We start from the raw sequence: 10,956 nt of genomic DNA on the forward strand, positions 1-10,956 counted from the left end.
GATTCCATTCCATCACCGCCAGAGGGAGGGTAAAAAAAGTCACTGCAGACATACCAGGTGTCTCTAAGGTTCATCACATCCCTTGGAAAATTGACATGAATGGAATGGCATCATTTCAGATATTCCAAAGTCATGCCTGTGACAAAACTCATGTTCATTTCACCAATTCTGATCAATAATGTTATTTAACATCATTGCTATTGTTCTCCCACCCTGTTATGGTGGTTTTCCTTCTACCCCTCAGCTGTGCATTGCCTTGAATAACATTCAGCATGTACACTCATACACCTGGAATCTGCCGAAGGAATTAGACTGGCAGGGAGTGGAAGCTTCCATGGAGCAGCTCTGTGGGCTGGAAGGGAAGCAGCAGGTACAGAGAGCCCTGGGCACCCAACTACAAAGCATTGACGCAGGCATGCAGAGGCAGTCTAATTATATGATCAATCAGCTCGTCGAAAAGGTAATTACAACGTCTAATGATGGGTTAGTGCACAGCAATGGACTACGAGCTCCGTCTGAATTGGCAAACCTCTGGGCAAGACTGATATTAATTGGGGGGGGATAAAGTTATCTGTTTTCTCTGACGGAGATCAGTTTGCTTCAGTGGGATTCAGCTTGTTCCAGGAATGGGCCTGCATCTACACAACTCAATGATGTGAATGATTTTCAGGAAGTCGGAAGCACATTAGTAGCAAATGTATGCAATTCCAAGCCTCCAGTCTAATACTATGCTGTTTCCTGGGTTTGGCTTTTTACAGATGGTCACTGACTTGCGAAAATACATTCAGCACATCAGTCTATCACCAGACTCCATCCAGCCTGATGAGGTAGGTGTCTTGGAGAAGGTTTTGTACAAGGATTTGGGAATCATCACAAGACACTCTCTCTAGCACTTGGTACTGAGAAGGATAAAATCTGTAGCAAGATCTCAGTGAATTTAAACAGTGCAAGGCTAGAGAAGAATAACTAGGACAGCTCTGGTTTGATTTACGACCTGTATTGATCTCATAAGAAGTCAAAGGATCTCTATTTCCCTGGGCCCAAATGGGAGAATGGCACATGATTCTAATGGGTTTTGCTAATGTGTTTGTCATTTTTGGATGAGAGTATCACGGTGATACCCGTACTCTTGAATAGCTGTGTTGCATATGGTTACAGCTACACGTAAAACGTATGTGACCAGTTGAATTGAGACATGTGATACCACTTGCTGAAATAGTACAATGCTCCAGGATTAGACAATACCTCCAGGGAGGAATGACACAGATTGGGAACATTCTGAGAAATATTGTTACAAGGAAACTTTTTTTGACAGTGTATACCACATCTGTTCAATAACAACTGTTTCTGTGTTGCAGGCTGTCTGTCCTCTTATGAAATTCTTAGATGACAATCTAATAATCCTGAGCGAATGGCTTGTGATGGAGAATCTCAGAAAGTAAGTCAGGACAAGTCAAAGTTCACTGAAATTCAATCTAGCGACAGAAGGATGGATAAAGTGCAAAAGAAATCTCTGGCTTCAAATGGAACTAAGATTACAGATCTACTAAGATTACTAAAGTAGGCCTGATGTAGTCGAGAGTTGCATGGTATAATTGAATACGATCAACATTTCATTTGGCCTTAAGTTCTGTCTCTTGTAGAACTTGTGCTAAACTCCAACCTGGACTGAAAGACTCCTCACTATTTTGGCTTGTGTTTTAGCTGTATGTACCCAGCACTGCACTTGCCTTGAAAATATTTGATGCAACAGTGTAGAGTTAGCTTTATTCTTAAACTAATTTGTGCTTTACCTGTCTAGAAGTATCTGAATTACTAATTTAGAGAGAGAGCTTTACACTGTATCTAACCCTTGCTGTATTTGCCTTGGGGGAATTTAATTGGACAATGTAGAGATGGCCTTACCCCATACCTAAACTTTGATGTACAAATATCATTAACTCTCCTCAAAATTAAAAAAAACCCTGAACTCACTTTCATTCTCCTATCTCAGCTCTAACTTCCATTTTTTTTTGAAGAATTCCATGCACAGGTCCCGCCAGTTAGGTTTCCATCCCTACCCACGTTTACCAGAATTGCTCTTATGCAAGTCATGATAATACCTTATGTATCAGTGACAAAGGTAAATTATCCCTCCTCATCCTCATCACCTTTTCTGCAGCCTTTGAAACAGCTGGCAACCAACTGGGTCATCTAACCGGGTAACGCTGCTTTCACATGCTTCGATTCTTAGTCACCTAATTGTAACTTGTAATGGTTTCTCATTCTGTTCTTGCACTGTTATGTCTGGTGTCCCTCAAAAATTAATCCATAGCTCCCTCCTATTTCTCATCTACATGCAGCCCCTCAACACCATCATCAGAAAAGTGTTGGATTTGACTTTCATGTTAACAACACCCAGTTATATCTTGCGAGCAGCTCATTTGACTCTTGCTCAACTTATCACATCTCTTATCTGACAGAAGTAGTGGATGAGCATAAACTCCTCAAATTAAATACTGGCAAGACCAAAGCTGTTGTTTGCTTCAAACTCTATTCCTTCACTACCTACTCCTTCACTCTCTCTGACCATTGTCAAAGCTGAGCCAGACTGTTTGCAAACATGGCACCCTATTTTTGTTCCTGGGTAGAAACACAGAAATGGGATGGTTAGTAGCAAGGTGACCCTGAAACAAGAGCAGAAGCTGCTGGCTGTGCCTCCGTATACTGGCGCTGTACTTCATTTTAATGGAAAAAAGAATGAAACCACAACATCCCTCCTGCTCTCATCCTCAAATTCCCTCTCTTCCCCACTCCCATCCATTGCCATCCCATTCCACACTCTATGATATTCTGTGCCCTCGACACATTCCCCAGCCGATCATACCTCCAAACCCTCTGTGCCTCTACGCCTTCCAAATTGACTTTCATATTCTCAATGCCCCTGTGTTCACCATCCTGACTCTATATAACCCTAATGGTAATCTGCACCCCTGTATTCACAATTTTGGCCCTTGAAGATATCTAATGCTAACTTAGTGCCAACTCATGCAAGCCCATATCCTCCCACTACCTTTTGCTCTTTCACCAATCATGGCAACTAGTATCTATCATGGGCACACCTCAAGACTCATGCACAGAGGATAAAAATGAAAGTGTGTATTACAGATTCTACTTTACTGAAAAAAACACTCATTCATAAGAACACATTTAATACTTTTACGTTTCTTCACCTCAATAAAGCCTTGTAAAAACAAATATTTCATTCAAATTGCAAAAAAACTGTGGTATTCAAAGTTAAAAATCACACAACACCACGTTATAGTCCAACAGGTTTATTTGGAAGCACACTAGCTTTCGATTTTTAACTTTGTACACCCCAGTCCAACACCGGCATCTCCAAACTGTGGTATTCAAAAGTTCACATCTGCAAAACCATTTGAAATTGAAGACATCCCACTGTAATAATTAATCCTTGTAAAGTCAGTAATGCAGCTCAAATCCAGTAATGGAAACCTCAGGCTTATGATAGTTCCCTTGATCATTCTCTGGCAGTTCTATACATTTCTTTTACCAATTTGAGAAGTCTTTGATGGCTTGAAATATGTTTATTGGTTTGACAGTTCCAAAGGGCTTATGGACCTTTTTAGGCAGACTCATCTACTACTATTAGCAATCCCAAAGGGTAACCAATACAAACTACCTCCCTGCCCAACCCCCTCCCCCCCCCCCCCCCATCAAAGGATACCTGAAATCACCTCCTCACCCCAAGGTGTCCTGGGACCATATCTGCAGGAATATCTCAGCTCTCAAAAGGGATAACCTGAATAACCAATATAAATTTATTGAAAAAGACCTGCTTTCATTTGTTTTGCTCTGCATAGTCTTATTCCATACAGCAAGGATAACAACAAGAGATTTGAATAGAGAGTGATGATCATTTAAATGGCCAGCTGTTTCAGTGAACCATGTCTCTGGTGACTTGGGTACAAACCTTCTCTGCGAAAGGTGTAAATGGTGCATTTGGAGATGGGATTTCCGCTTGTCAGGGATATTTGCAGGAAGTAAGAGGCTTTCAGTTGTGATGACCATCTGAGTCTTGATGTCACATTTGACCCCTGAGATAAGCTTCCAGCAATGTTAATAAGACCATAAGACCATAAGACATAAGACCATAAGACATAGGAGTGGAAGTAAGGCCATTCGGCCCATCGAGTCCACTCCGCCATTCAATCATGGCTGATGCGCATTTCAGCTCCACTTACCAGCATTTTCCCCATAGCCCTTAATTCCTCTAGACAACAAGAACCTATCAATCTCGGCCTTGAAGACATTTAGCGTCCTGGCTTCCACAGGCAATGAATTCCACAGGCCCACCACTCTCTGGCTGAAGAAATGTCTCCGCATTTCTGTTCTGAAATGACCCCCTCTAATTCTAAGGCTGTGTCCACGGGTCCTAGTCTCCTCGCCTAACAGAAACAATTTCCTAGCATCCACCTTTTCAAAGCCAAGTATTATTTTGTACGTCTCTATTAGATCTCCCCTTAATCTTCTAAACTCCAACAAATACAATCCCAGTATCCTCAGCTGTTCCTCATATGCTAGACCTGTCATTCCAGGGATCATCCGTGTGAATCTCCGCTGGACACGTTCCAGTGCCAGTATGTCCTTCCTGAGGTGTGGGGACCAAAACTGGACACAGTACTCCAAATGGGGCCTAACCAGAGCTTTATAAAGTCTTAGTAGTACATCTCTGCTTTTATATTCCAACCCTCTTGAGATAAGAGACAACATTGCATTCGCTTTCTTAATCACAGACTCAACCTGCATGTTTACCTTTAGAGAATCCTCGACTAGCACTCCCAGATCCCTTTGTGCTTTGGCTTTATTAATTTTCTCACCATTTAGAAAGTAGTCCATGCTTTTATTCTTTTTGCCAAAGTGCAAGACCTCGCACTTGCTCACGTTAAATTCCATCAGTCATTTCCTGGACCACTCTCCAACCTGTCTAGATCCTTCTGTAGCCTCCCCACTTCCTCAGTACTACCTGCCTGTCCACCTAACTTCGTATCATCGGCAAACTTCGCTAGAATGCCCCCGGTTCCCTCATCCAAATCATTAATATATAATGCGAACAGCTGTGGCCCCAGCACCGAACCCTGCAGGACACCGCTCGTCACTGGCTGCCATTCTGAAAAAGAACCTTTTATCCCAACTCTCTGCCTTCTGTTAGACAGCCAATCCTCAATCCATCCCAGCAACTCACCTCGAACACCATGGGCCCTCACCTTGCTCAGCAGCCTCCCGTGTGGCACCTTATCAAAGGCCTTTTGAAAGTCTAGATAGACCACATCCACTGGGTTTCCCTGGTCTAACCTACTTGTTACCTCTTCAAAAAATTCCAACAGGTTTGTCAGGCATGACCTCCCTTTACTAAATCCATGTTGATTTGTTCTAATCAGACTCTGCTCTTCCAAGAATTTAGAAACCTCATCCTTAATGATGGATTCTAGACTTTTACCAACAACCGAGGTTAAGCTGATTGGCCTATAATTTTCCATCTTTTGCCTTGATCCTTTCTTGAACAAGGGGGTTACTACAGCCATCTTCCAATCATCCGGGACCTTTCCTGACTCCAGTGACTCTTGAAAGATCTCAACCAATGCCTCTGCTATTTCCTCAACAACCTCTCTCAGAACTCTAGGGTGTATCCCATCGGGGCCAGGAGATTTATCAACTTTAAGAATTTTAAACTTTTCTAGCACTATCTCTTTCGTAATGGCAACCATACTCAACTCAGCCCCGTGACACCCTTTAATTTTTGGGATATTACTCATGTCTTCCACTGTGAAAACTGACGCAAAGTACTTGTTAAGTTCTCCTGCTATTTCCTTATCTCCCATCACTAGGCTCCCTGCATCAGTTTGAAGTGGCCCAATGTCTACTTTTGCCTGTCGTTTGTTTCTTATGTACTGAAAGAAACTTTTACTATTATTTCTAATATTACTGGCTAGCCTACCTTCATATTTGATCCTCTCATTTCTTATTACACTCTTTGTTATCCTCTGTTTGCTTTTGTATCCTTCCCAATCTTCTGATTTCCCACTGTTCTTAGCCACTTTATAGGATCTCTCTTTTTCTTTAATACATTTCCTGACTTCCTTTGTCAGCCAAGGTTGTCTAATTCCTCCCCGGTTAATCTTTCTTTTCTTGGGAATGAACCTCTGTACAGTGTCCTCAATTATACCTACAAACTCCTGCCAATTTTGCTCTAGTGTCTTCCCGGTTAGCCTCTGCTTCCAGTCTATTTTAGTCAGTTCCTCTCTCATGCCTTCATAATTACCTTTATTCAACTGTAACACCATTACATCAGATTTTGCCTTCTCCCTTTCAAACTCCAGACTGAACTCTACCATATTATGGTCGATACTTCCTAAAGGTTCCCTTACTTTAAGATCTTTTATAGAGTCTGGTTCATTGCAAAGCACTAGGTCCAGAATAGCCTGCTCTCTTGTGGGCTCACTACACTGTGTTAATGTGTCCTCACTACACTGCCACTTTCTAGCTCTGCATCATCAATGGACCATATCCTGGTCTCAGCTTATCTGCTGCTAAATTTTCACCCTTTGTTAACCCTAAACTTGACCATTCCAGTGCATTCCCAAACAGCCTCTGCAATTCTATCCTCTTTAAGGTTATTCAGAACTTTGCTTAGTCCTAATATAACAGAAAATTCTGTAAATTCTCAGCATTCCCTAGCAGCATCTGTAGAGGGAAAAACATGAGGTTGTGATCTTTAATTAGAACTCCATTGTATTCTTTAGCCATCTACCTTAGTATCATCTTATACATTCAGTCATATTTTTCCTTTCAACATTTCTGTGAAGTATTGCAGGATGTAAATATGTAAATATCAAGATACTGTATAAATATGCAATGTACCTTCCCAGCGAATATTTGATGGGTCAGCTTAGAGGGAAACTTACACCATGTCTAACTCAAGTTGTATCTCCCTGGGAGTGTTGAACGGCACAGTAAATAGTTAGCTTTCCTTTGCATCCATAATGCACATGTCTCAGGAATATTTATTGGAACAGCATAGATTGACCTTGTCTTTAAGCTGCTCCTTTGCTTAAAGTTTCTGATTGAGTCTGTGGAGAAGCTTAAAACTCATGCTGAACCTGGTTTGTCACTGTTGCATGAAGTGTTAGCATTGCAGGCATCTTCAAGGGAAGAGAATTCTTTTTGATAATTTCAGAATTAAAATTACATTATGTGTCACTTTACTCTTGCAGCTCAGTGTCCACATTCTCCCCTGACTTCCCTTGCAATAATTCTTCTATTTTTCCTCAAGGATACTGAGTGCGTTGTGGACACTCTTGTTGGATTTGATCACTGAGGCATTGGCTATAAATACTGGAATGTCTACTGAATTCTACGAGCGATTTCACTTCACTCTGGAGGTTAGAACAAAGGGGCAAGGGGCATGGTTACCAGTCACCACATCATTACACTTTGTGCTCATAATTCCAATGCATTGCCTGATTTAATTCATTCTATCACATCCTACAATAAAAGCAAAATACTGTAAATGCAGGCGATCTGTAACAAACACAGAGAATGTTGGAGAAATTCATCAGGTCTGGCAGGATCTGTGGAGAGAGAAACAGAGTTAATGTTTTGAGTCTGGTATGACTTCTTCAAAAGTGAAACATTAACTCAGTTTCTCTTTCCATAGATGTTGCCAGACCTGCTGAGATTTTCCAGCATTCACTATCTCTAGCACATCCTATCCCTGTCTCCATTTGTGGAGACTTAACATTGAACTGTGGAGAAGGAACAATTTAAATATAATTGGTGATCTCCCCATCAGTAATCTCTTCCTTCTTGTGCAGGCTCTTCCAGACTCCTATGTCATGTCTCCCTGGGAGAGGCCTCGCAATCTCCTCATGCAGCATTTAATCCCATATCTTCATCCTCACTTGCTGCTTTATCTAAAAACCTTCTCACACAAAACTTCCATCACTGACTGTTGGTGTAACCCAAAGGAAGTTGGTTGTGCTAGTTAAGTCATCATTTAGCTAGTTACCCATTATTCTGCTGATGCTTTCCATTTGATTTTGTGGCTTATGTCCTATTGTACCAAATCTTCAGAAACCACAAAACGTAAAGCAAAACTTTGCACGTTGAGAAATAAGAGAATTTATATTGATACAATCCTACATCAAGGTTTCCATTCTCCTATTCCCAGTCTCTCCTTTTCTATATAAGGAGTGCCTGCAGAGCCGCGATATGTTGTCATTTACCCTAAACATCTCAAAGATCTTTCCTGTTGTTCAACAGGGCATATGTTGAGTAACCACAATCTGTAATATTTTGAAAAGGGTAGAATGTTGATCAGTACACTGTGAGAACTCTAGCTTTCCTTATAATAGTCCTTTTGGGCCTTAACACCAATTTGAACTTGCTTTAACATCTATGGCATCTTGAAAGCACAACACTTGCTCAGACTTACAATAGTCTAGTATCAGCCTAGACTATAGGCTTAATTGGGGCAGGAGTGTCACCAACTAAGTTAAAGAGAGTGGCTCAGGAAACAATCAAGAACCCAGACCCTCCAGCAAAGCATTTAAAATTTGCACTATTGAAGCTTGTTCTTAACATCTTACATTTACTGAATGAGTTGATTAAAATTTCCAAGGAGTCAAAGGCATTAGGTTCTTCTAAATAATTTGATCACAACCTCAGTAGTAGTCCCCAACTGCTGTGTAAACTGGTTGATGTGATGTTTGGGTGCTTTGCATTTCTAGAATGTTGAATTTGTCTCTTTTTAGGCTCTTGTGGTGTTTTTCCATGCAGAAGGACAGGGATTGCCACTTGACAGCCTACAGAATGATAAATATAAGGTAAAAAGAACTGATTTCACACTCAGCACTAACCGATCTCTGGGATCTCCTAGAAAGTATTTAACCAAAATCTGAAAAATTATGGGGACATCAAATGAAATGTTCAATTTTACCAAGGTGAACAGCAAAAGATTATTTTCAGTGAGTCATTAGCAGGAGGAACCTCAGGATTTGTGCTGGAAGTGTAAGTGTTTAACAGGAAGGATGACTGGAATAGGGGAGCCATTCCCACCATATGCTGAAAGCTGAGCCAGTCGCAGAGGTAATCAGAGAATCACTCCCCAGAGGAAAAATATTAAGGTATTAGGAGAAAATACTGAGAAACAGGACCAGAGTACAGAGCCCTGATGTGAAGGAAGAACCAGTGTTGGTACACTGGGCCAAATGCTCTCTTCTGTGCTGAAATTTCTGTTATGTTACCAGGTTTAAGAAAGCATCATTCTGTTCTTCCTAATGGCCCTCTGTAATATTTTCCCACTCTCCTTTGCTCCTTCTCCCTTTGATTCTTTCTCCTCTTCCTACGCAACAGGTTGCAGAATTTTCTTGGTGTCTCACCCATTAGAATTTATTTTCCAAATCCCACTGGTTTCTTAGTCAAAGTTTTGAGGTTGTCATTAAACTTCTGCCCCCACTTGGCATCTGCACCAGTCCTCTGAAGTACTTCACAATGTACACAAAGACAAGGTGCTATACATTAGTGTACAATCTTGAATATTTATGGATCTTCTTATCAAAGCATTGTGGTACTTTGGAATTCTGTGTAGCAGACAGTGTAAACCCTATCTTTTTGATGATTGATTTCACAGGCTCTGAAGGAAGAGCTGCGTCTAAATAAATGCTCAACGCAAGAGCTGGTTGAATACTCTTACCAGGCCAAAATCCGTCAACAGGTACTGTGTCCACTGTAACCAATTCCAAATAATAATGTTTACTTGTTTGTTTCTGGTCAGTGTTACGTTGATCATTATTCGTTCCGGGAAATGGACAGCCTCATTTCAGGAAAATAATTTCAGCAAACACTACCAGTGCAGGTACACCACGGGTTAGATATAAAGTTGCCTCCACACTGTCCTATCAAATACCATTTGGGCTGGTATAGCACAGGTTAGATATTAAGTAAAGTTCCCTCCAATTATTCAAGCATGATACCTTTAGTCCCACCGCCAGTTGTGTTCCATGCTCTGCACATTGTATAATTTTCGTATTTATTACAACAATCATCCTGAGCCTCTCTGAGCATGTTTAGCTGTGAGGTGAAGTTGATTTTTGTTTTCTGTTCACTGTGTGCCACAGCAAGATGGACTGTAGAATTTGGAGATACAGATTTAATAAGCCAAAGTCACAGATATACAGCATGAATTCCTGAACTTGGGAAAAAGATGAAGGAAATAATAAATTCACTTTATTCAAGGTAACTATGCTTTCAATCTCAGAAATCCACTGACCCAGGCCTGTATGGGATGCTGTGCATCAAATGTCACTATGACGCTGCTGAATCCAAACTGTGCATAGAGGTCTTACATGCTACAAACCTGATTGCCTTGGATGCAAATGGTGAGACTGCAATATTTATCAGCTCCTGCACTTCATCTATCGCATGCTATATCCAAATCAGGTTTAAAATAAAGTCAGCATCAGTACAGAAATACATAGATTAATGTGTTGCACTTTAAACATTATACAATATGAATGTGTTTAAAGGTTTAATCAAAGAAAGGAAAAGAGAGTATAAAAGAATTAGACTTATGTAGTCACTCAGTACTATTTGTGGGACCTTGCTATGCACAATTTACCTGCTTTGGAGTGCTTTGCTGGGGTCTAGGAACCACAGATTCTGTCATAGTGCATTGGACCCCAACTTAAATATTCACACAAGGCTCCTGTTTATTTTAGGATTGCTCATATTGAGTTGTATGATCAAGTTAAAACCATAGAATATGATTGTAAACTGCACATCTCAAATATATACTAAAGAACTGTCCACACATATGGCAAGCTACAGCATTAAATTCTACAATTCCCTCAGTTATCTGCAGTCTGTTCTTGGTTAGGATGAAGTGAATTATGTAAG

General features: G+C 40.8%; 1 protein-coding gene across 4 annotated transcripts in view; it reads left to right on the forward strand.

The window, feature by feature from the left end:
• baiap3 (BAI1 associated protein 3) overlaps positions 1-10,956 on the forward strand; it is an 81,211-nt gene that overhangs the window by 62,757 nt on the left and 7,498 nt on the right. For all 4 annotated transcript variants that reach the window (XM_072559530.1, XM_072559532.1, XM_072559533.1 and 1 more), the window contains 7 exons: positions 245-460; positions 759-827; positions 1,359-1,438; positions 7,334-7,442; positions 8,814-8,885; positions 9,692-9,775; positions 10,319-10,439. In XM_072559530.1, coding sequence (XP_072415631.1) covers positions 245-460; positions 759-827; positions 1,359-1,438; positions 7,334-7,442; positions 8,814-8,885; positions 9,692-9,775; positions 10,319-10,439 — 751 coding nt within the window. The remainder of the gene's footprint in view (positions 1-244; positions 461-758; positions 828-1,358; positions 1,439-7,333; positions 7,443-8,813; positions 8,886-9,691; positions 9,776-10,318; positions 10,440-10,956) is intronic.

The sequence above is a fragment of the Chiloscyllium punctatum genome, chromosome 40 (assembly GCF_047496795.1).
Source record: "Chiloscyllium punctatum isolate Juve2018m chromosome 40, sChiPun1.3, whole genome shotgun sequence".
NCBI classification, from domain to species: domain Eukaryota; kingdom Metazoa; phylum Chordata; class Chondrichthyes; order Orectolobiformes; family Hemiscylliidae; genus Chiloscyllium; species Chiloscyllium punctatum.